Here is a 23,043-nt window from a genome sequence, read left to right as displayed (position 1 = left end):
AGTAACACGTTTGGCTGGACCATCTTCGAATGGAAGTAAATTAGACCTCACACTTTGCTCTAACTCATTATCGTTGGATTGCACGTGGAATGTGATCCAGGATCCCCACGGTAGTGATCACTTGCCGATCAAAATTTCGATTGCCAGTGGGTTCAATCCGTCGGAATCCGTTAACGTCGCGTACGACCTCACCCGTAATATCGATTGGACAACGTTCAAGACCGCGATAGAGGAAGCCGTGTCGTCGGTAGAAGGGCTTCCACCGTTGGAGGAATATAACTTCCTCTCCAATCTGATCTTGGACAGCGCGCTTCGAGCTCAAACTCGGCCGGTTCCTGGAACGTCTTTGCGTAGGAAACCTCCTTCCCCTTGGTGGGACCACCAATGCACTGAGGTTTATCGTAAAAAGTCCGACGCGTTTAAGCTTTTCCGGAAACGTGGAACACCCGTGTATTTCGAAGCGTACTCGGCTCTTGAACGCGAACTCAAGAGCCTCATCAAAGCCAAGAAACGCGGATACTGGCGGCAATTCGTGGACGGATTGTCGCGCGAAACGTCGATGAATACGCTTTGGAACGCGGCGCGAAGGATGCGTAACCGGTCTTCGAACAACGAGAGCGAGGAGTACTCAGATCGTTGGATTCTCAAGTTCGCGCGAAAAGTATGTCCTGATTCCGTGCCGGCACAGATGATTCCTCGCGAAACGACGAATTCTGTAGACGAGATCAGCCAGCCTTTTTCAATGCTGGAACTCTCACTCGCGCTCCTTTCGTGTGGCAATTCGGCTCCGGGGGCTGATAGAATCAAGTTCAACTTGTTGAAGAACCTCCCAGACGTCGCTAAGAGGCGCATGTTGAACTTGTTTTGTCAGTTCCTGGAGCTCAATATTGTTCCGGATGATTGGAGGCAAGTGAGAGTTATAGCCATTAAAAAGCCTGGAAAACCCGCTTCAGATCATAACTCGTATCGTCCAATCGCGATGTTATCGTGCATTCGAAAATTGTTGGAGAAAATGATCCTTTTTTGCTTGGACAAATGGGTTGAGACGAACCACCTACTCTCAGATACTCAATTTGGATTCCGTAGGGGCAAGGGAACGAACGACTGTCTCGCGTTGCTTTCCACAGAAATTCAGTTGGCTTTTGCTAAAAAAGAGCAAATGGCTTCTGTATTCTTGGATATCAAGGGGCTTTTGATTCAGTATCCGTTGAAGTCCTTTCAGACAAACTCCACGCTTGTGGCCTTTCTCCATTAATAAATAACTTTTTGTACAATTTGCTGTCAGAGAAACATATGAGCTTTTCTCATGGAAACTCTACAGCTTCTCGATTTAGTTACATGGGTCTCCCCCAGGGCTCATGTTTAAGCCCCCTTTTGTATAATTTCTACGTCAGAGAAATTGACAATTGTCTAAGTGACAACTGCACGTTGAGACAACTTGCAGATGACGGCGTAGTGTCTATGACAGGGCCCAAAGGGGTCGACCTGCAAGGACCCTTACAGGATACCTTAGACAATTTGTCTACTTGGGCTATTCAGCTAGGTATCGAATTCTCCACGGAGAAAACTGAGTTGGTCGTTTTTTCTAGGAAGCATAGCCCAGCACAACCAAAGCTTCAACTTTTGGGTAAACCGATCACTCATTCTATGTCCTTCAAATATCTTGGGGTCTGGTTCGATTCAAAATGCACCTGGAGATCCCACATTGAGTATCTGAGACGAAAATGCCAACAAAGGATCAATTTTCTCCGAACAATTACCGGAACGTGGTGGGGAGCCCATCCGCAAGATCTTCTAACGTTGTACCGGACAACGATTTTATCGGTTTTAGAATACGGTAGTTTTTGTTTCCAGTCGGCGGCTAAAACTCACATCATCAAACTGGAACGTATCCAGTATCGTTGTCTTCGTATCGCGTTAGGATGCATGCACTCGACTCATACGATGAGTCTAGAAGTGTTGGCGGGCATGTTGCCACTATCGGATCGGTTCTCGGAATTGTCCCTCAGGCTCCTCACCCGTTGCGAAGTTATGAACCCACTGGTAATCGAAAACTTTGAAAAGCTTCTTGAGCTGAACCCTCAAACTCGTTTTATGTCATTGTACTACGTGTACATAACACAGGATGTCAGCCATTCACAGCATAATCCTCATCGTGTATGCTTCTCCGACTTCGGCAATTCAGTTAGTTTTGATTTATCTATGACGCGGGAGATTCGTGGGATCCCAGAACATCATCGTTCAATGATTGTTCCGTCAATTTACGCTGCAAAGTTTGGCCAAGTTGATTCCGCAAGATCGTTCTTCACAGATGGATCACTAATAGAGTCGTCCGCTGGTTTTGGTATTTTTAACGAATTTCATAGCGCCTCTCGAATGCTTCAAGCTCCTTGTTCCGTATATGTTGCTGAGCTGGCGGCAATACATTATACGCTAGAAACGATCGCCTCACTTGCACCAGATCATTATTTTATTTTTACGGATAGTCTCAGTTCTGTCGAGGCTATTCGCTCTATGAGGCCGGTAAAGCACTCCTCGTATTTTCTCATGAAAATACGAGAGCTTTTAAGTGCTTTATCTTTAAGATCTTTTGTCATCACCTTTGCATGGGTCCCATCTCATTGCTCGATTCCGGGCAATGAGATGGCTGACTCACTTGCTAAGGTGGGCGCTATGGAAGGAGATATTTACGATCGACAAATCGCCTACGATGAATTTTTCTTCATTTATCGTCAACAGTCACTCGTCAGCTGGCAGAATAAGTGGAGTGAAGGGAGTTTGGGACGATGGCTATATTCGATCATCCCTAAGGTGTCGAAGAGTTCTTGGTTCAAGGGGTTGGATGTGGGTCGAGACTTCATTCGTATGATGTCTCGCCTCATGTCCAATCACTATTCGTTAAACGCTCACTTGTTCCGTGTTGGGCTGAAGGACAGCAATCTCTGTGAATGTGGACAAGGTTACCAGGACGCAGATCACATTATTTGGTCTTGTGCTGAGCATCGCGGAGTCAGATCTGAACTGTACGATTCCCTTCGGGCTCGAGGTAGACAACCTAATGTTCCAGTTCGGGATATTTTGGCTAGACGCGATCTGGAGTTTATGAAACTCATATATGTTTACTTTAAGAATATTAACATTAGATTGTAAGTTTTATTAACCTTGTGTTTAGTTTGTATTTTGTACGTGTGGGTTTTTTTTATGTTTGTTTTCAAGATGAATAGAAATTAGTTCATGTTTTAGGATTAATTAAACATTTGTATCGTAAACCACATTTCAAACCTCCCTCTCCCTTTTCCCATCCAAAAAAATTGTAAATCCCCACTAACCTCGAGACAACCGCGAGTATCCGGTCCAGCTCCTTTAACTTTAAATATAAGAAATCAATAATGTATAACAAAAATGATAACTCGGCTCTGTAAAGTTTATTCGATTGAGCCTGTAAAAATAAAGTAATTATTAAAAAAAAACAAATCTATCTCTCTTGTATTGGCAATTTTTTGCAATGTAATGATTTGAAATGATTTTATCCGTTTCCCATACTAACTATACAAATTCTCCCACAAATCCATATTCGAGAAACTTTTGGCACATTTGATGGGGACCTCATTGCAAATCGAAAGAGCAGTGGGTACCAGGAGGTTGTAATCCGCCATACAAACTTGATCCACCCTTATGCGCAGTTGCTTGTCGTTGAATTTTTATTTGGCAGAAGAAAAAAAACCTTCATGTACTTAAAGGGCCGTCCAATCGACAGTGTCCAAATTTCACATAGACAGTATTTGAGCCAATCGCTTCCATCTATTCGTATTTTGCTAGAACTTCAAGCGGCTCTTAACCCCACATAACTATCACTTGTCCTTCGTGCAAAAACATACCAAGCACATCAACCTCAGCACCGAAAAAGGATGGAGTCCAGGTAATAGCCTAGAACTTGCAACGACTTTGATGATAATGACGACGCCGTCGATAGTATGTGCTTCAAACAACACTTTCTTCCCCTCACCACGCCTCCATCCCACTCTTCTTTCCGCGTACAAATCCACAGCGCACCCGATTTTGTGGTGATTGCGTTAATATGCAAACGAGCTGGCTGCTAGTTGGCCAAACAAAATTAGCAAAACGTCCCTCAATCGATGTTGCATATATAGAGGGGGGGGGGGGGCGGTCGATGTCTCATTCCAAAAACTTCCCCGCACTCTCTACTACCGTTTGATTTTAGTGCAAAGTCGTGAAGAAAAAATAAAATAAAGCACAATGTGTGCGGTACCAATTGCGTTTCAATTCAAAATAAGAACTTTTGGAATACGAAACAATCCGGCACGGGAGTTAAGTTTTGGGCTGCCTCCACTCTACTGGCCCAGAGTCAAACTCGTTGTTTATGCGCTAAGTGTCTGTGTGTGTGTTCGTGTATGTTGGATGTTATGAGTCAGGGTGAAGGACCGCTGGCCCGTCCCACGCAAATGGCAGTTGGCCAATTTCTGGTGCCCAAACCACGCGTGTGTTTTGCTGCTTTAGATTCAAAGGGTTAGATAACTATTTGTTTTCCATTTCTCAAACAGAACAAAAAAATATATGTTGTTCTACAGGGGGTCATTAACCGCTCCGGGGGTCGTACTTTTTGCTATATCTCCGTAAAACAACCCGAAGATGATTAGTTATTGTGGCATGTATGTTTTACATTTGAATAAATTATCCTTTCCGGCAGTCAGTGGAATATGTTCATTAATTCTAGTTTTAGTCTCTCCTTGTATGTCAAATAACCCTTATTTTGCCACGACGGCACGCACAGGAATCCTTTGCATATTTTTTGGCGAAATACAAGTAACAACAACCCGGTTTAGGTTTCCCTTCTTCGCTGATTTTCGCTGCAGGTGTGTACATTTTGTCACTTGAGTAAAGCTGAATGACCCCTCTCTTTAGCAGGAGTTACAACGGCGAAACACACTTAACCACGGCACCACGGACGATGGTAACGATGGAGAATGCGGCTACAAATGATCACTTATATAGTTATCAATAATCTTTATCGGCACCTATAGATCGGGCTCCCTAATTGGCAGCGCACCATGATAGGGGGACTGCCTCCGTATATACTTATGAGGTCGCTCTCCGCCAGAAGCGTGGTGTAATTTGAAATATTAAAATGACACGTTCCGCAGTGTGTACTTACTGAAATCTATTAGCAGTCGGCCGTAACCCTTGCGCTGATAGGGGGGTAGCGTCAGTATGCAGGATACGTTGTAATTCAGGAAGGAGTTTTTCTCCTGCGGGAAAGAAGAGAAGAAGGTTCATAATTAGTAAGTGATTGGCATTAGATAAGAAGAGGTGTAACGAAGCCAATTTAATTGCAGCTATAATGAAGGAATGATACAAGTTATAACGTCGATGATTTTTTTATTATTTCATGTGTAATATATTGAAAATGGTTGCAAAGATTTGTAATAAGCTCAATTCTGTTTTTGCACGATATTAATTTTTACGATTTAATTGTCTTTTTTTTTCTCTGTTCGGGACATAACACCACTGCGACCAGTAATTTGATCTATTGTAGTATATCCCGTGTCCTTAGTTTAGTGCATGTCGTATTACTCCATCACTATTGAGATATGATGAAGTATTCGATTTTTTTACAGTTGTCACTCTTGCATTTATCGCAAGGATCCGACTCTAATTGAAAGGTCCCGCTATTTATACCATTCGGAGTGTTGAAACACCCTCCAAAGGCGCGCCCTTTTGTCAGTCAAAATAGGATTCCTTAGCTACAAAATTAAGGAATGACACCGATAATGACCATGCATCAGAACCCTAGTCTTAACCACTTCAAACTAGGGAACAACGAATAGAAGATTAGGAATCACATAGATGAAGACTAACTAACTCATTTTTTCCTTGTTTCAAGATCATCCTCGGTCCAGGCAACCCGAGGACTTATCACTATCAACAAGGCATAAAAAATAACAAGGACTAAGATGTGTTCCTTTGATTACAAAAAATCCTGTTCCCCAAGTTTGAAGTAGTAGTCGGTGGTAGATCTTACATCCCGTAACGTACCACGAAAAGGTGATCTACCTACGTTACGGGGCAATAATTATCATTTAGGATGATTCAGAAATTTATATAGGGGAAAAGGATGTAATGTCGGCCCAAATGCACCTAATTTGGGCCCATACATAAATTCAACAATCGACTAAATTTTCAATAGCGACCAAAAATATCCATTAGTACCGTCCCTATGACTCGTTCATCTAGATAAAATTGATAAATAGCAGTTTTTTAGCGATGGACCCAATCTTTGATCCATAGGCCAACATTAGAGCCATTCCCCACTTTTTTTAAACAATTTACAATTTGACAGTCTGTCATAATTTGAGATCACACTATCAAAAATACGAACGAAAAAAATCGCGTGAAAACAGAACTGATTATATATTTTCTAGACATTTGGTTGTGTTTCAGTCAAAGAATTCTTCGTGACGTTTAGACCATATTTGTCGTTGTCAAGATCAGTCATTTTCAAACCCTATTCTACACACTGCCACGAGCCTCAATTTACACATAAATTTGAGTTACACCAGATGCGAATTTTAGCTCAATCAAACATAATTTTCGTCGAGTAACGAACTTTTCAGTCTCAGAGCACTTAATTTTACATGACATGTTTGTTTACGTCTCATCGTTAATGACAAAGATGGATTCTGTAACGTGAAGAATGTAGTTATTATTCTGTTGTTTCTAAAGCCATCTTTGGCGTTTTATTATAATTCTTTTTGATTAATCTAGGAAGGTGTTTCTTTGGCAACTTTCGGTGGTTTATGGTCCGTTTTGTGGATTTAGGCTATTTTGACGTTGAATGCCTTTTCTGGCGTGTTGAGGCTATTTTGATGATAATAGGGATTTTGTTTTTGTGTTCCTGGATTTTCAGACATTTTAAAGTTTTGTGGTGTTTCCAAATTATTTGAAGAATTTCAAGTCATTTTGACATTTTCGGGCAATTGTTGCTATTGACGATGATCTGAATTTTAATTTTCATGGTATTTTACCATGTTATAGCCAAGCGTTTTTGTATAAGGTCAGTATCCACAATAATCCAGACAAATCAAAAGTTAAGTAAAACCGAAGACAACAAATCAAGAAGACTGGCAACTCTTCCATTTTCTCATACGAACGCTATGAGACAGGTACAATCGCGTCATCTGCCGCTCAAAGGTAAATGCTTCGAACGAATTTGATAGCAAAGATTACATCCTCAGAAGAAGGGTTTGTTTTTTTTTTCCTTGGATTTGTTTTCCGTCGATCTTGTTTTCCGTGCTGAGCACCAATGCTACCAACGCCAGAGAGGCAGCCCCACACCTGGACCCTACCTATCGACCCATCAAACTCATTAACCAACGGCTTTACTTCCCATCCGAAGGAAGGCGTGATCAGAGATGTTATGCCTCAGAACATCCCGGCGGCGCCGACTGGCATTGAACCCAGGCCTGCTGGGGTGAGAGTTAATCACGCTTACCACTACACCACCGGCGCCGCTAAGAAGGGTTTGTGTATTTGCTCATTTTTCTATGCGTTGCTTCCACCTTCACTCAAGCACAGCGCCATTGTATCTGTCGCTTGGATTATGGCAAAGTTGCCAGTCTTCTTGATTTGTTGTCTTCGGTAAAACAAAAATTTCGCATTATATTTCAACTCTAGTTGTTTATTTTAGATTCATATGATATGATTAAAAAATTCACGAAGTTAAAGCATAGTTATTTGGTATTTGCATAAACACTTCGAACTTTACGCTTAACTCCATCCATTAGGGTTTGTGCAGACTCCTCAGATACCGTGGTGGCCGTCTTTGTCAATATTTGTTGGAGATGTTTGATATCTTTGATTCCTTGTTTCTTTCCAGAAAGCTTCCGCTTTATCAAAGCCCAATATCTCTCGATTGGACGTAACTCTGGACAATTTGGTGGATTTGTGCTTTTTGGAAACAAATTCACTTGATTTGCTTCGTACCACTCCATCACGGTTTTAGCATATAATGGCATGATACCAAATCGGGCCAGAACAAAGGGTTTTCTTTGTGACTTTTGATTCTGCATAGCATTCGTTTCTGCAGGCACTCTTTCTGGTAAATCTCATTGTTGATTGTGCCTGTAGGGACGAAAGATTTACTCTTTCAGCCACACGTGCAAATTGCTTGCCAAATAAGGTATTTTTTGGGAAATTTCTATGCCTTTTTCGTCCTGAAATACTCAGCTGTAGCAGTTTTGCCCATAGCAGAATAGAAAGCCAGCCCTGGAAGCTGCTTGAAATCTTCCAGGACATAAGTTTCATCGTCCATAACAACGCATGAAAACTTCGTCAAATTTTCGCAGTACAAACTTCGAGCCCGTGATTTTGCTGTCAAATTCTGTTAGTCGTTGCGATTTGGAACTGTTTTTACTTTATACGACTTCAGCCCCAAACGCTCTTTTGATTTTTGGACAAAACCAGGTGACATTCCTGTTTTACGAACCGTTCGAACAGAGAGATTCGGGTTTTCCTTCAATGTCCTCTTCACCTTTCGGTTCATGACAGGATCAGCACGTCCAATGTTTTTATCACTTCTCGGTTTCCTCTCGACCGTCAAACGTTCCGAAAGTGATTTGAGCACACCGTGAACAGTGGATTTAGGTAAATCCAATTTTTTTGCAAGTTCCCGTATTGACAAGTCAGGATTTGCATTACGTCCGTACAAAATGCACTCGCGCACGTGTTTTTCATTCGTCGCCATCTTGAACACTAAATATGGAATGTAAACACTAATCATAGTCTTTTTCATCAATGACTCCCAGCTATACCTCAGCGAAATTTTTCACCCTATATTTCAAAAGTTACAGTGATTTGAAGGTGCCCGGATTAATGTGGAAACAGACCTTATACAAGCATTTTTAGAGCTCATTTCATGTTGTCAGACAATTTTATAGTGTGTTTTTTGATTGCTGCATGGACGATTTTAAGCTATATTGACGCTCTAAGTAGCAGCTTAAAAACAGTATTTATTTATTTTTGGAGGGAAAAGCCCACACTAGTGGGTGCAAAACCTCATCATTTCAGTACCAACAGATAACATGGAATCCTACAGATACATTTGCTTGAACTAAGTCCTAAACATATAAAAAGATATTAATGATATCATAATTAACTTAATTTAAGTACAGAAAACAGAAAGCGTCAGGAAGTTAAAAGTACATTATAAAACATATTCGTAAGCCTAACACGGGAGATATTAAAATCAAAACAGTATAGCATTTGTTGAAAATCTTGCACATGCTAGTTAACGGCTCATTAGCGCCATAGTTTGTGCGAGAAGCCGGGATGTTGAAAAAATAATAAGAACGTAAATTTACGCGTCTGAAATTGACATTCAACTGCAGCAGAAGTGAACCGCAATTAATGTCCGATCGTAGGAGATCAGCGATGAAGGTAGTAATTGTAGGGACATCAAATTACAGCGACTTTCATAACTAGGGAGATTGAAAAGATCACTCCAGGGTAGCCAACGAAGGGCGAAACGTACAAATCTTCGCTGAATGGCCTCAATACGATTCACCCCGTTGCTGTAAAAAAGGTCCCCACACAGCAAAAAATTAATTTTGATATCACATCAAAGTGGATGCACTTCAATCGTGTCAAAAATATGGTGTAATATTACTTGCCAAAAATTGTCATTAATACAGTGCATGAACTGATATTACACTGCTTTTACTGTATATGTTTATTTTTGTGGTCATAAAAATTACCGTAGATTTTCGACATGATTGTAGTGCATCGTCTTGGATGTAATATTAAAATTTATTTTTTTTCTGTGCATTCTACGGAACAGTACTATAATGAGGAGCGGACTAGCGAACAATAGAGTGTTTTTAAACAGAAAATGTCCCTAAAGTCTAATGAGAGAGAGAAGGATCCTTCTCTCTCTCATTATACAGGTATTCCACTAAGACGCCCACATTCATCAGGATTCCCTAAAGTCTTTGGCGAAACGAAAAATGAAACCAAGTTGAGAAGATACCTTAGCGGAAACATAAGCCACATGGTCCTTAAAGGTGAGCTGTGAATCAAGTAGGACGCCTATGTCTTGTGGTAGATTCACGGCTTAATATTTGCTCCTGCAAGCTGTAAGTATAACAGACAGTATAACAGATGATTTTTTCCTGGAAAACGTTATAATGGCACATTTAGAAGCATTTAATACCATCCTGTTCTTGTCACACCAAACAGTAAAAACTTCCAGCTGCTGCTGAAGATACAATGTATCACTTCGATATTTGATGACAAAGTATAGTTTGAAATCGTCAGCATAAGCCGCGATGTAACTAGAGCATGTGTGTTTTAAATAATTTAGCACCAATAATTCAAAAAGTTTTGAGACTGCACATAAAGCAGCTATACCACGATAGTTGGACACCGACTGCTTATTGCCTTTTTTGAAGACAGGGAAAACAAAAGAATTCTTCCAGCAGTCGGGAAAGAACCCAGAATCCAAAGAGAGGTCGAAGATGGATGCTAAAGGTGCGGCCAGCACTCCAATAACCACGGAAGGGATTCCGTCAGGGCTAGTGCTGAAAGAATTTTTCAAACGAAGGCCTGCTCTACGAACATCATTAGTCGAGATAGGCGGATGCGGCCCAACAACAAAAAGTACGGGAACATCACTTACGGCGGCTACGATGTGCTCGTTAGGTAAATTTTCTTTGAGGAAGACACTGCTGAATTTTGATATGAACAGGTCAGCGATTCTCTCCGTATTGATCCGATCTGATTCTTCTTGATCCGTATTGTACATTGTAGAAGGTAAGCCCGATTCCTTCCGTTGATCGTTCACATGATTGCAGAAGCTCTTGGGATTTGCTTTGAGTTTAGTTTGTAGATGGCGCTGATAGGCTTGATAAAGCAGTTTGTTGTGCCGCTTATACTGTTTGTTAACGAGGTTGTACTTCCTCTTCGTTGCATCCGTTCGAAGTTTACAAAATATCTTCAAGGCAGCTCGTTTGGATGACTTCAGTCGCTTGAGTCGGTGGTTGGTCCAAAGAGGGTTACTAGATATGGGTGGAGTTGTCATGGCCCATGGGTACAAACTGGTCGATCGCATAAACGACAATATTCGAGAAAATAGAAGAGGCAACATTTACTTGACGATCTCGGAGTTCATCGTCCCAGCTGATGTTTTCGAAAAAGGTTGCCATTCCCTCGAAGTCAGTCCTACGGTAGTCATACGATACACTGTCCACGGTAACCCGAAAAGTGCAAGCCTGATATAAGTGTAATGATAACTGCAGAGGTGAATGGTGTCTACAACGTTTAACTAGTGGTTCGGGTGCCTCTTGAACCGAGCAATTGGAGGCGAGTTCACGGCTAAGGAAACATTAGATCAAGCAGTCTATGATTTTCATTGGAGATCCCGTTCCGTTGCGGAAGATCAGCAGTATTGTAGCAATCTAGGATAGATGCTACTAGAGGTGTAATGTACGAGCCATTAGAGCGAGGATGAAAGAACCCTGTTTCATTCGATGACCAGTTGACTGAAGCAAGATTGGAATCACCAACAACAAGGATTTCGTCAGTCGCATTCATCTTGGATACAACCCAAAAAAAGTGAATCAATGTGTTGATCGATCAACTCAGAATCGCCAAGTCCCCCCGGATCGACTTGGCGATTCTGAGTTACAATGTTACAATTAAAACAACACGCAAATGAAGACCACTTTCAACGGTAGGGTAACAGCCACCCACACCTGTTCGACACCTGAGCTATTAGGTGGATGAAGTAACCGAGAGTATTGGCAAGCTAATGGATTCATGTGCTACAAGTTCAATATTTAAGTTTTATGACCAATGCGTAAATATTACTATTTAGGGAAAATGGGGTCAAAATGCCCATAGGGGCGAAATACGACCTTCTTCTATCTGCAAGTTGAATATTATATGAATGGAAGCATAAAACTGTAGGAAGAAAGTCATTTTAAATTAATAAAATTGAAAAACATTTTTTTTGCTAAAAACCATGCAATTTGTATTTTCTTGAAACAGCTGGTATTTCTGAATATTTTCAAAATTAAAGATTTGATTGATGCAAGTTATTAGATGTTTCGACTAAATACGTCAAATGACATGTTTATTAAGAAAAAATAGCAGTTATTTTCAACATTAAACTATGTTACTCCAAGTGGTGTGTAATGCGCCCAGTGAATTGTCGTATGGAAAGCCATCAGGAGTAGGGTTGTAATACCGGTAATACTGGGTGGTTTTCCAGTACCGAAATACCGTAATTTTCATTTGAAAATAACGGTATTTTCAGTACTGGTAATTTGAAAAATGCTAATATTAATTTTAATTTTTGATGCTAAATATATTTTTAAAGTATTTTAGCACTGACGAGTGAATATTTTAAATACTTAATATGACGTCGTGTGCAAAAGAATCGGCGAATCTACGCTGAGGCCTCACTTTATGGATATGAAGATCATTTTATGTGCTGTGAGCTGTCAGCAGATAAAATACTCAAGTGATTGAATACTAGAAACGAGTACGTGGACGTGATAAATAAACCAACATCAAACATGGATGAACGATATGGCGATGTTTTCGATAATTGTATAATAAAGAAATCTTTCGAAAGAAGGTCTTAGCAGTTAAGGGCAGTTTCTCCGGTATTAAAGGTGAAACCCGTATTTATGAAAACTTTGCGAAATTTGTACTAATATGTCACTGGAAATTTCGTGACTAAAATTATTTCTCATATGACAGAAGATATGTTGAATTTACTTCGTATATTTTGATCTGGAATTATCAGGATATTAGGAAAGTCAGGAGATTTAATAAATAAATAATTTCTTCTTACCGTCGCTTCAACACTTTTAGGTTATTCGTGACTGTATGTGAATTTTTTTTAAAGAAGTTGCCATAACCGTGATATGAATAGATGCGATGCACTAAACTAAGTCGAACTCCTTTAAATAATTTATTTTTCTTACAGCGAAAATGTTAACAGAATGCCTAAACTATTTGTAATCAGCAAACAGATCAATGTATCAAGGAATCAAACCAAAGACCTCGAATCGATACAACTGAGGGCTACAACCGACCCCACACCGACCCCGACTAGCAGAACGCCATGTGTGGTAGAGCGCTATAATGAGACACGTGTTGAAGCATCGAAAACACTAATCTTCGCCTCCATCGTTGTTCCGCCGATCTAACGGATGTAATTGTTTCCATGCATTATCCCATTGTTTTGACTCGCATTAGTCGATCCGTTTTCTGAACCTAAACTAAACTCAGGTGCCCCCTCTACCGAGTCGCTTGCGAATCATTGATTTCATGAATTTTTCATTTTTCGCCGAGCCGCACCACCAAAACGCGATTATTCTTACGTACCTACAAGACCAGCTCTTCAGTGGAGGTGAAAAAAAATGTTTCAAATTATGGAGTCCCCCGCCGCCGCTGCACAGTAGGGCGAAATCAAAAAAAAAGAGGGACATGGCTATTTATGACGAAACTATTGAGTGTAGCAAAAATGTGCATTTTAAGAGCACTTACAACTTTGTAGAACATTGAAAAAATTTAAAAATTCAAACTAAAAAGTTATGGTAAAACAACGGTTTTAAGGGGGGTACTAGCGTTTGTACTTCATTTTCACCCTATAACTTCGTCCACTTGAGAGATAGAAAATTGACGTCTTGGACAAAGTTTCTTAAAATGACTTCGTCTACAATGTTTTCATAGATGTTCATCAATTTCATAAAAAAAGTTATTTCGTTTTTTTTTTTTTTAGTGCAATCAAAAATGTTCACTACTCAATTAAAGTACTCCATACAAGAAGAAACATTCTTAAAGGCATAGCCATGTCCCACTATTTTTTTATTTCGTCCCACTGTGCGCTGCCGCGCTCATCCATCCGGAATGATTTCATTCCGCTTTGACGTGGTCAAATAAGTAGCGAGAGGGTCTGTGAGAGCGAACGAGCGATCATTCGGGGCTAAGATTTACGACACATCGGGTTAGATTAATTATAGGTTGGGGTAACTTTTGCTACTGAATTGATACCGACCGACCCTCAGCGCGTCTGGGCGTCGGTTCTATTTCGCAATCATAAATGCGATTTTTTAACATTTTAGAACCTAATTCTCTTCCGTCTGTCTTCCGCTTTGGTACACAGGCACATAGCAACACATATAATAGTAAATATTTATGAATGAACCCTGGCGTTACAAATGGGCCTCAGTGTTTAAACAATTGACCGTGAACTGTGGCGGAGCCGCGCGTACCGACTCGGAATTTCCATTTTTATGAATGAAACCAGCCCATAGGTATCAGCTTTGATGATGCGATGGTTTTACAATTTTCCGACCCTGTTTCTGTGCTGGGCTAGCGGGAAGCTTATCAAAAAAAAAAACTGCTCAACATTCAGAGAAACTGGAGCAGCGTCGTTAACTCTCTCACGTTATATCAAAAAAATGACTGTCTCTAAAATTAGCTTGCCAAGCCGTATAATCAAGACATTGAAATCGTTGAAAAGTTAATTTTACTACCTGCGAATGAAACTCAAATCTTTGCAAATTGGCTAGAGGCAGCAAGTTAGTGAGCCACTGAGTCAACCATGTATGCATGCAATTGGATTGTCTTATAAGCATTGATCTAATGATCAAATTTATAACCACCAAATTTATAACCACCAAATCAATCAATTCTGATTTAAAAACATTTTGAGCATTAAAAAAGTCCATAAAATGTATTGTAATAATATCAAATATGTTCTAGAAAAATTGTTTTTTTTTCACTGCTACAGTAACTAAAAATCCCTTTTCTATTGTAAAAGTTTCATGTATAATTTATTCTATTGAAAGTGGGTAGACAAAATGATCAGGACAAGCTAAATTTTATCAAAATTCAAATGGCATTGACTTTTTGAAAAATAAAGCAATTTTGATGAAACCAGATGCATTTGACGGGATATTTAAAGTAGTATTAATAAATAGTTTGAGAATTGAACAGTGGTCACCGAAGATGTTCCGGATTTTCAGAGGGTATACCAAAAATTGTTTTTTTACGTAGACTATACTGGGGTGCAAATCGAAAGATATGTGTGGTGAAACAGTGTTAGGTTTTGAACGCTTGTAACTTTGTCATTTATAGATGAAATTAAAATCCAAATACGCCAATCGATAGGATATTGCATAAAGAATCTGCTGAAATAAATATTTTTCAAATCTTCCATAAAAAATTATGAAAAATGTACAAATGATAATTTTATCACTGGTTCAAATCCAGTCGTCATAATCGAGTGCCACTAGGTTGCACATCGTTCTGCTTGAACCTGAAAAGATATAAAACAGCGCTGCTGTTGTGCCTCGGACGGCGAGGCACTGGGTCATGCAGTAAACAGGAGCAAGTCAGCGGCTAAAGGTGAATCACAGCGTGATCACCTTGACGAACAAGCGATGGGGTGGAAGGAGACTTAGGTGCCGTTCAACTAATTGGCTGTTCATTAACTACGTAGACAGTTTAGAGGTGGGGGGGGTTGGCAAATATCCAGGAACCATACAAATTTTAAAAAATATCGACAATTGTCTATGCGGGGTGAGGAACAATAATGAACAGCCTCTAATACGAAACGTGGAAAAGTTATTTATGCAAAACACACCCCTCCCCTCTGTGTAATATACTGAGATGCAAATAAACAAAAAAATGTGTGACGAAATAGTGTCAGTTCCTTTTGTAGCAAAATAGCTCAACATTCATCAACCCAATGTAATTATGTGGGGAACATCCTGGTAATTCTTAACCATTTCATTAAATTTAAATACATTATCTTATGCGTAAGATGAACGGTGGTCGGGTTATGCTAGCATGAAAAAAAAATCATCGCGAATTTTGAGCCATAACCGAAACATTGAAATACTTGAAAAATTTAAGATAATGTATAATAGTCAAAAATGCATGACATAACATCAATTTTCCGTAGTTCTACGTCATACTGCGGTCGTGTCTAGGATATAACCCTTTAATATTTTCATGTTTTTGCATAGTTGGTTTATTCAACCTCCTCTCCTAGGCTAAATGCCCGCGTCTTGGACTTAACGCTACCCATCAAATCCAGTGCAACACTTGCGCCATCTTTCTTACACACTATCATCCACTCTTTCTTCAAATCCTTGTCATTTTTGAAGACCTTCCCTGTTTTCCGGAGCTTGCCCTTCATAATCGCTCAGAATTTTTATATTGGGCGAAGTTCCGGCGAGGCGAATATGCCTCCTTTGCACAAAAATAACATTGTTGGCTTTGTACCACTACATCACAGGTTTCGCGTAATAGCACGATATCAGATCCGGCTAAAACAGAGTGGCAGCTTCGTGGGACCGGAGGACAGTAGGCACTTCTGGAAGCATTCTTCTTTATATATTTGGCCGTTGATGGTGCCGGTCGTTATGTACGGGTTGCTGAATTTGCCACACTCACAGATCGCCTGCCACACTAAGTGCTTCTTAGCAAATTTGTTAACCTTCTTCTACCGGAACATCCAGGCGGGACTTGCCAACGAAAAACTCCAGGCCGGGGATCTGATTGGCGTCCGCTTTAATGTACGTATCGTGATTCCATTACGATGCATTTCGGCTGCACCAACCACTCGCGGTACAGCTTCCTGGTGCGGGATTTGGCCACCGTATTCTGTTCATCGTTTCGGTTAGGCGCCTTCCTTACCTTGAAGACATGAAGTCTGGCCCGCTTCATTATCTGATAGGCGAATCAGGCGGAAGAATTGACTTTCTTGGCCACGTCCCGAATTGAAAGGTTCGGATTGAGCTTCTAGTAATCCCTCACCTTCCTTGCGTTCACGGGGTCGGTCGTCTTCGCTTTTCTTCCACTGCCAGCTCGCCACTAGGTCGTCTGGGTCTCCTTGAACGATTTTACAACACGGGACACGGTCAAATTGTCGATTCCAAACTGTTTCACGATCCAGCTATGGATTTTCCACGACCGCTTCCATAATTTTTTGTCGAAGCACTTCTTGCTTGCAAGTTATCTCGATAACCACTTGATAGATTGTGACGAGATTTTTCGCATGAAACATTACACTCTAAACTAGTTTTACCCAAAATTTCATCAATTTTTACTCATGCAATGACAAGTTATGCACAAAAGAAGTGCTGCATTTTTTTTTCGTGTACAATCTTGAGAAGCAATTCTAAATTCAATACTGGCTACAGATCCAAGATCTGTTGATAAACAGACGAGATCTGGCCTTTTCCTTAATATCGGTCCCGGTAAAGTGAAGTAATTTTTTGAATCAGGTCAATATGGGTATCAATCCTCATGATTTTTCAGCGGAGACAAATCGTTTTCAGCATCACAAGTTGCGATGACCATCCTGGAGCAGGTTCTGGATGCCCCAGCCATTTTGGAACATGACCGAAACCATAAATATCAATATCAATAAGGGTGTCAAACTTCAAGATTTTGCAAGCTAATGCAAAGGTAGTTTTTTAAATGTCACAGCTTGTCATGCACTGTGGGCAGTTGCATACAATATATGGAATATTTAATTACATGTTTCATAAATTTACACGATCTATAATGTAAACTTGTATGATACGTAATTCTCCATTTATTTGCATCATAGTAACGGAAATTTACACTGTTTTTTTTACTGTGTGGCCAATTTCGAACATGACCGGAACCATGTTAATATGGATGTCAAACTTCAAGATTTTACAAGCCAACACCAATTGCAGTTTATCAGGCAAACAGCTTGGCATGGGTACTCTGTAGCAGGTTGTTGATAAATTTCCGCAGGTTGTTGATATTCTTTCGAAAAAAATAATGACCTTTTTCATTAGAAGTAACAGAAATATATGTTTAAATGTCTGCCCATTTTGATTTGTAAATGAGATCAATGAACGTTGCAACTAATTTCGATAGAAACTGTGGTTAATTTAGTTATTTCGATCAATTTCATTCGCAGTTGTAACCAATTTATTTTGTAAATCTGAAAAATTGTGTTTCCTAGAAATTATGACCGATATAATTAAAAATTTGATATCTGAGTTTTCGAATTAGTCTCATTAACCGTTGAGGCTAATTTTATGATAAAACAAATAAAATAAATTTATTTAAAAATTGTAACAATTGTTGTGAATTGAACAGTGGTCACCGAAGATTTTCGTTGAAATTGGTGAAAAGTTGAGATCAAGTCGTTAGAAGATGTGAAAAGGTTATCTTGAAATCTTCTCTTACAAATTGGTCTTACATTGGGTTGGTTAATGACCAAATTCGCCCGGAAGTGGCCAATGTGGTCCAAGGCACTCAATTTTGTTATTGATCTTGTTATCGAATGATAGGTTTTATTCCTTCCATGTCAAAATTAGGTCCATGTTCCATATACCCTGGAATTTGTTCCGGCCATATCTCTGGAACCAGTTGACCGATTCCAAAAATATTCAATAGCTTTCAATGGGACCACAATAGCTATAGTTTGACGTTAAAAAATTTCCAAATCGGGTCAATGATTTCCGACAAAATGAGCCCTGATGAATAGCTAATGCGTGGAAAGTGAACTTTTTTTTTAAAACGAAGTTAAACTCAAATTACATGATTTTTTTAGATAGCAAATTAATAAAAACTGTATAAAAAGGGTTTTTTCATGATACCAATAAGCTCTAAGCAAAGTTTTTGCACAAATATGGGCTAAACTAGCATTTGCAAAAATAGGTCCAACCATCATCACTTTTTAGGTCCAACCAAGATCAGTATAGGTCCAACCAACATCATAATTCTTTGCTGAATAAAAACGTATTATAAAATCATTTGTTCATAATATTTAACTTTTTATGTTATTATTAGTAACAAGAAAGGTAGATCTTTCCCCTAATCACGCATTTTTCATAATTATAATTGAATTCATAAAAAAAAATACGACATGAATATTGACGTCGTGTGAAACCGGCCTAAATAGGTCCAACCATCATCAGTTACCCTACATGGTAATTTTGAGTAAAAATTTAGAAAAAGTGTACCAAACTAAAATATTTCAAATAATTTCATTTTTTTTAAATCTCATAAAACATGCAATTTTTTGGAATATTTAAAACCATGGAAACTTTTTTTTTCTTGATTGTTTTCCGTTGTTCTTGTTTTTAGTACTGAGTACCAATGCTATCAGCTTTACTTCCCAAAGGAAGGCGTGGTGAGAGATTTTATGCCCAGTGGCGTCTCGTCCATATGTGCACCTCGTGCACTGCACAGTCTCAAATTTTCAAAGAGTAAAATTTATATTTCATAAAAATCAAGAGACAAAAATTTAATACTCAATTAAAACCATTTTTGTCCGCCCTATTTATTGGTTTCATATGGATAGTAACTGAATTATCCACCACATCACTGGATAGTAGCTGAATTGTTTACCACATCGCTGCTCAACCTCCGTTTTACCTACCACTGAAAGAAATGTACGTAAAACAGAAGCGAGGCATAGCGATCTTGTTTTCACGTACGGGCACGCTGGGATTTTACCACGTGCAGACAACACTCTTTTTGGGCTTCTATGGCGAATGAGCGACACAAAACGAGCAAGGAAAATATGCCTTCGTTCTACCAAAGCCACCGCATGCTAAGTTCTCCCATTCTGAGCACTTATGCTTGTGCACCAGAAACGCTCGTATTTACAACCAGATCAGTTGTATATGTATTGAAGTCCCTTAAGCATAATTGCCGCTGTGTTAGTGTTTATTTTGTGCACTTCTATCTTTGCACAGTTTAAAGAGAAGAGAATAAATTGGCACGTATAGGCTACGTCGCATTTGAGTTTCTCTCTGAATTGATTGAATCTTGGAGAGCCGTCATTCGTTGTATACCTACCTACACGCACACATCGAATTTTTAAATTTTTAAATTTTCTCACTACCATGTCTGCATTTTATTCAGTAGCCTCAGAGCATCGATGGAATATTGTTCATAGCATAGTGCAAAATTAAATAGGAATCATGGAATAAGATATTGTTGATGACCTCCTGAAAAGACCGTTTGCCAGAAGGTGAGTAACGATGACAAATATCATAAACATGAGACTTAAAAAGAAAATCAATGTTTCTATGCAAGAGTTAGCAAAACTGGTATCAGAACTGTTTCCCATCATCATTTCGTTTATTTTTTATGCAGGTACCCCCGTCGAAAGATTTGTATCCCATTTTTTTTTATTATGCATCAAAATTGGCTGCTACTGTTACAGATAAAATATAAATAAAATAGGTGCACAACTAGTGAATTTTCTCACGTGACGCCACTGGTTATGCCAAATAAAATCCACCAACTTGTAATAATATTTTCAATGCCTTCTGTGTAATTTTTGCACTGAAAACGGTTTAGAATGTATCCATTATCATTTCCTGTGTAGAAATTACATTAAAAAACATACTAGCAAAAAATCCAATAATTAGACCAGAAGTTCTTGATCTAAAATTTTTGTTAATTTTCAAATGTCCATGGTTTTATATCCTAAATTTTTATATTTTTCATGATCTAATTTTTTTTTCAATGTTTATAAAATTTAAAGATACGAAATTTGAGGTAGAGGAAATGGATGTAATGTCGACCTAAATGCCCCTAATTTGGGCCCATTCCTAAATTCAAAAATCAACTAAATTTTCAATAGCGACCTTTTATCCATAAGTATTGTCCAAATGACGCGTTCATCTAAATAAAATTGATAAATAGCAGATTTTTGGCGATGGACCCATTCTTAGATCCATAGGCCAACATTAAAGCCATTTACCCTATTTGAATTTTTAACACTTTTTTTTACTCAGAATTACAAAAATACCGTGTAATTTTTTTCCAAAAAGATTTTATTTTTCTCCACGACTTTACAGCACTTTTAGTCAATTGTATTCTCATGATTTCATACAATACATAGCATGATTTACTGTATTGATACATACCTGATTTTGTCAGCCCCTTCACGCATCAGACTTTTATTTTTCAATAATTTTACATAACCTTAATTCCAAATGTTTCTCATTCATCATCAAGACACATACATCTGGGTCCAGCCACATAACTTTCATCATAAACCTACATTATAAGGGCGGTCGTAAATCAAGTTTAGGCTTCGTTTCACACTCTCAAGTGCATTCTCTGATCTAATTATTTTCCTTTTTCTTTTTCTTCTGTTGACTTTATTACGTCCCCTCTCGGACTTTACATCGACCCTCAACTTAGCGTTCTTTGAGCATTTCCACAGTTGTTGATTGAGAGCTTTCTAAACCTGTACCATGTTTGCATTTGTATACAACGCACGACTGAGCTAAGGGAGGCCCCATTATCTCATCAATAGTTTAAATGTAATAATCTGATAACTTATAAGCTCAAGCACTTTATATTTTTCTCTCACTAGTACATCTATAATGTACGCCGAAGCTGACGACGCGGAACGACGAGAGCAGAGTTTAGTTTTACGATCTTTACTATTTTTTCCCGCACGCACCACATGAAGCCCACTTTGGCTCTCTTTAGCGCAGTGCGGGATCTTGAAAATGGTCATCACTCTAAATACCTTACTTATGCTCACCGGGGTCCAGTTTTATTGCTGTGCAATTAAGTGTGAGCTCATATTTGACGCCTTTAAAAGTTGCCAGTCTAGCGGCTTGGGGAAAAAGTAATAAAACTAGTCACTGGAAAGTGACTAAATTTGCAAATATTTGTTTAGTTAGTTTAGTTATGAATTTGGGTTTTGACCTTAATTTATGATTAGTGATTCCATAAAATGCAAAGTCGGCACGATGTAATGATACGAGCTTAAGGGTGTGTCGATTAATTAGTACTTAATTAAACTTTAATGAGACTTGAACCTTTTACGCAGAAAACCATAAATCATAGTGTCAGCTGTCTAGTACTCAGACAATCGAGCGTTGAGGCATTTAAAGATGAAAATGGGTGATCGCATGTTGGATAATTGACTGTTTTTTTCTTCATATTTTTTGTTGTTTTGACCATTGACTGGAGCTATCACTCCTTTTTCGTTGAAGCATAAACAAAATAGCAACTTCTTCTTGAATATTCGTTAACGAAGTGCTAATTGATCAATTTTGCGTTCAGCTCATTAGTCATTCATCCTGATCGGTGCAGTGTGGCGTAGCAGCCGGCGCAAAATAGCACAGCAGCAGAGAGACGAAAATGCATTCGCCTGTAGCATAGGTAGTTACGTATACATGTTGCTGGAACACAAGTGCTGGGCTAGAAATGGATGATCGCGTGTTCTTACGGACTTGACCACGGCTCATCAATAATTGAAAAATTGCTTGAAACATGACCTTCAAAAGCTGCAGCACATCGGAGAGTAGCTTATGGTTGATTTGATGGAACTACTAGGCAGCCGATTTGTCCCTGGAGAATTGTTTGAACATATTATATATGGGCTACTTGCTATCCCATTACAAAATATGAAATGCTTCATATTTGATAAATACTTGATAGGCAAGTGTGGCCTCGTGTTATTTTCAATATTGATGTACTACTACGTTTTTGTAGAATATTGCGATGAAATAGTGTCAGGTTTAAACACTTTTAATTTGGCATCCATAAAGAATGTTAATTGTTGAGGTACCGTTTTTACCAAACTAAACTTGTTAAAACCAACAGAATTTATTATGTATTATTACTTTAATTGTTCATCAATAGTAAAATATTGAAAATTGAACGACTTTTGAATTGTAGACAGACGGATAGTGAATCTTTAATACGTACATCAGTTTCAGATACCAAAAATCTTAAAAATGCACTTTTATTTTATTGAAATTTACACAGTTATTTTGTTTGTTCAGAGATTTTATTTATTTATTTAGGGTAATTGATTCTGGTTGGACGTATCCAAAAACTGATGATGGTTGGACCTATTTTTTAAATCGCTAGTTTAGTCAATCTTCGCTTATTTTTTTTTTTAAGATCGCTTTACTATCATAAAAAACTTTTTTTCTTCAATTTGCATGGGTGTTTTATTGAAAAAACTTCAAAACAATTGAG

At 38.8% G+C, this 23,043-nt stretch overlaps 1 protein-coding gene across 1 annotated transcript in view; it reads right to left on the bottom strand.

Annotated features, from left to right (window-relative positions):
- chm (chameau) overlaps window positions 1–23,043 on the bottom strand; it is a 341,628-nt gene that overhangs the window by 243,235 nt on the left and 75,350 nt on the right. The window contains exon 6 of the mRNA XM_065222306.1: window positions 5,174–5,267. Coding sequence (XP_065078378.1) covers window positions 5,174–5,267 — 94 coding nt within the window. The remainder of the gene's footprint in view (window positions 1–5,173; window positions 5,268–23,043) is intronic.

The sequence above is a fragment of the Ochlerotatus camptorhynchus genome, unplaced genomic scaffold (genome assembly GCF_037179485.1).
Source record: "Ochlerotatus camptorhynchus isolate MF236.1 unplaced genomic scaffold, CSIRO-AGI_Acam_v1.1 ptg000165l, whole genome shotgun sequence".
Taxonomy (NCBI): domain Eukaryota; kingdom Metazoa; phylum Arthropoda; class Insecta; order Diptera; family Culicidae; genus Ochlerotatus; species Ochlerotatus camptorhynchus.
This window is presented reverse-complemented; position numbering and strand designations above follow the sequence as displayed.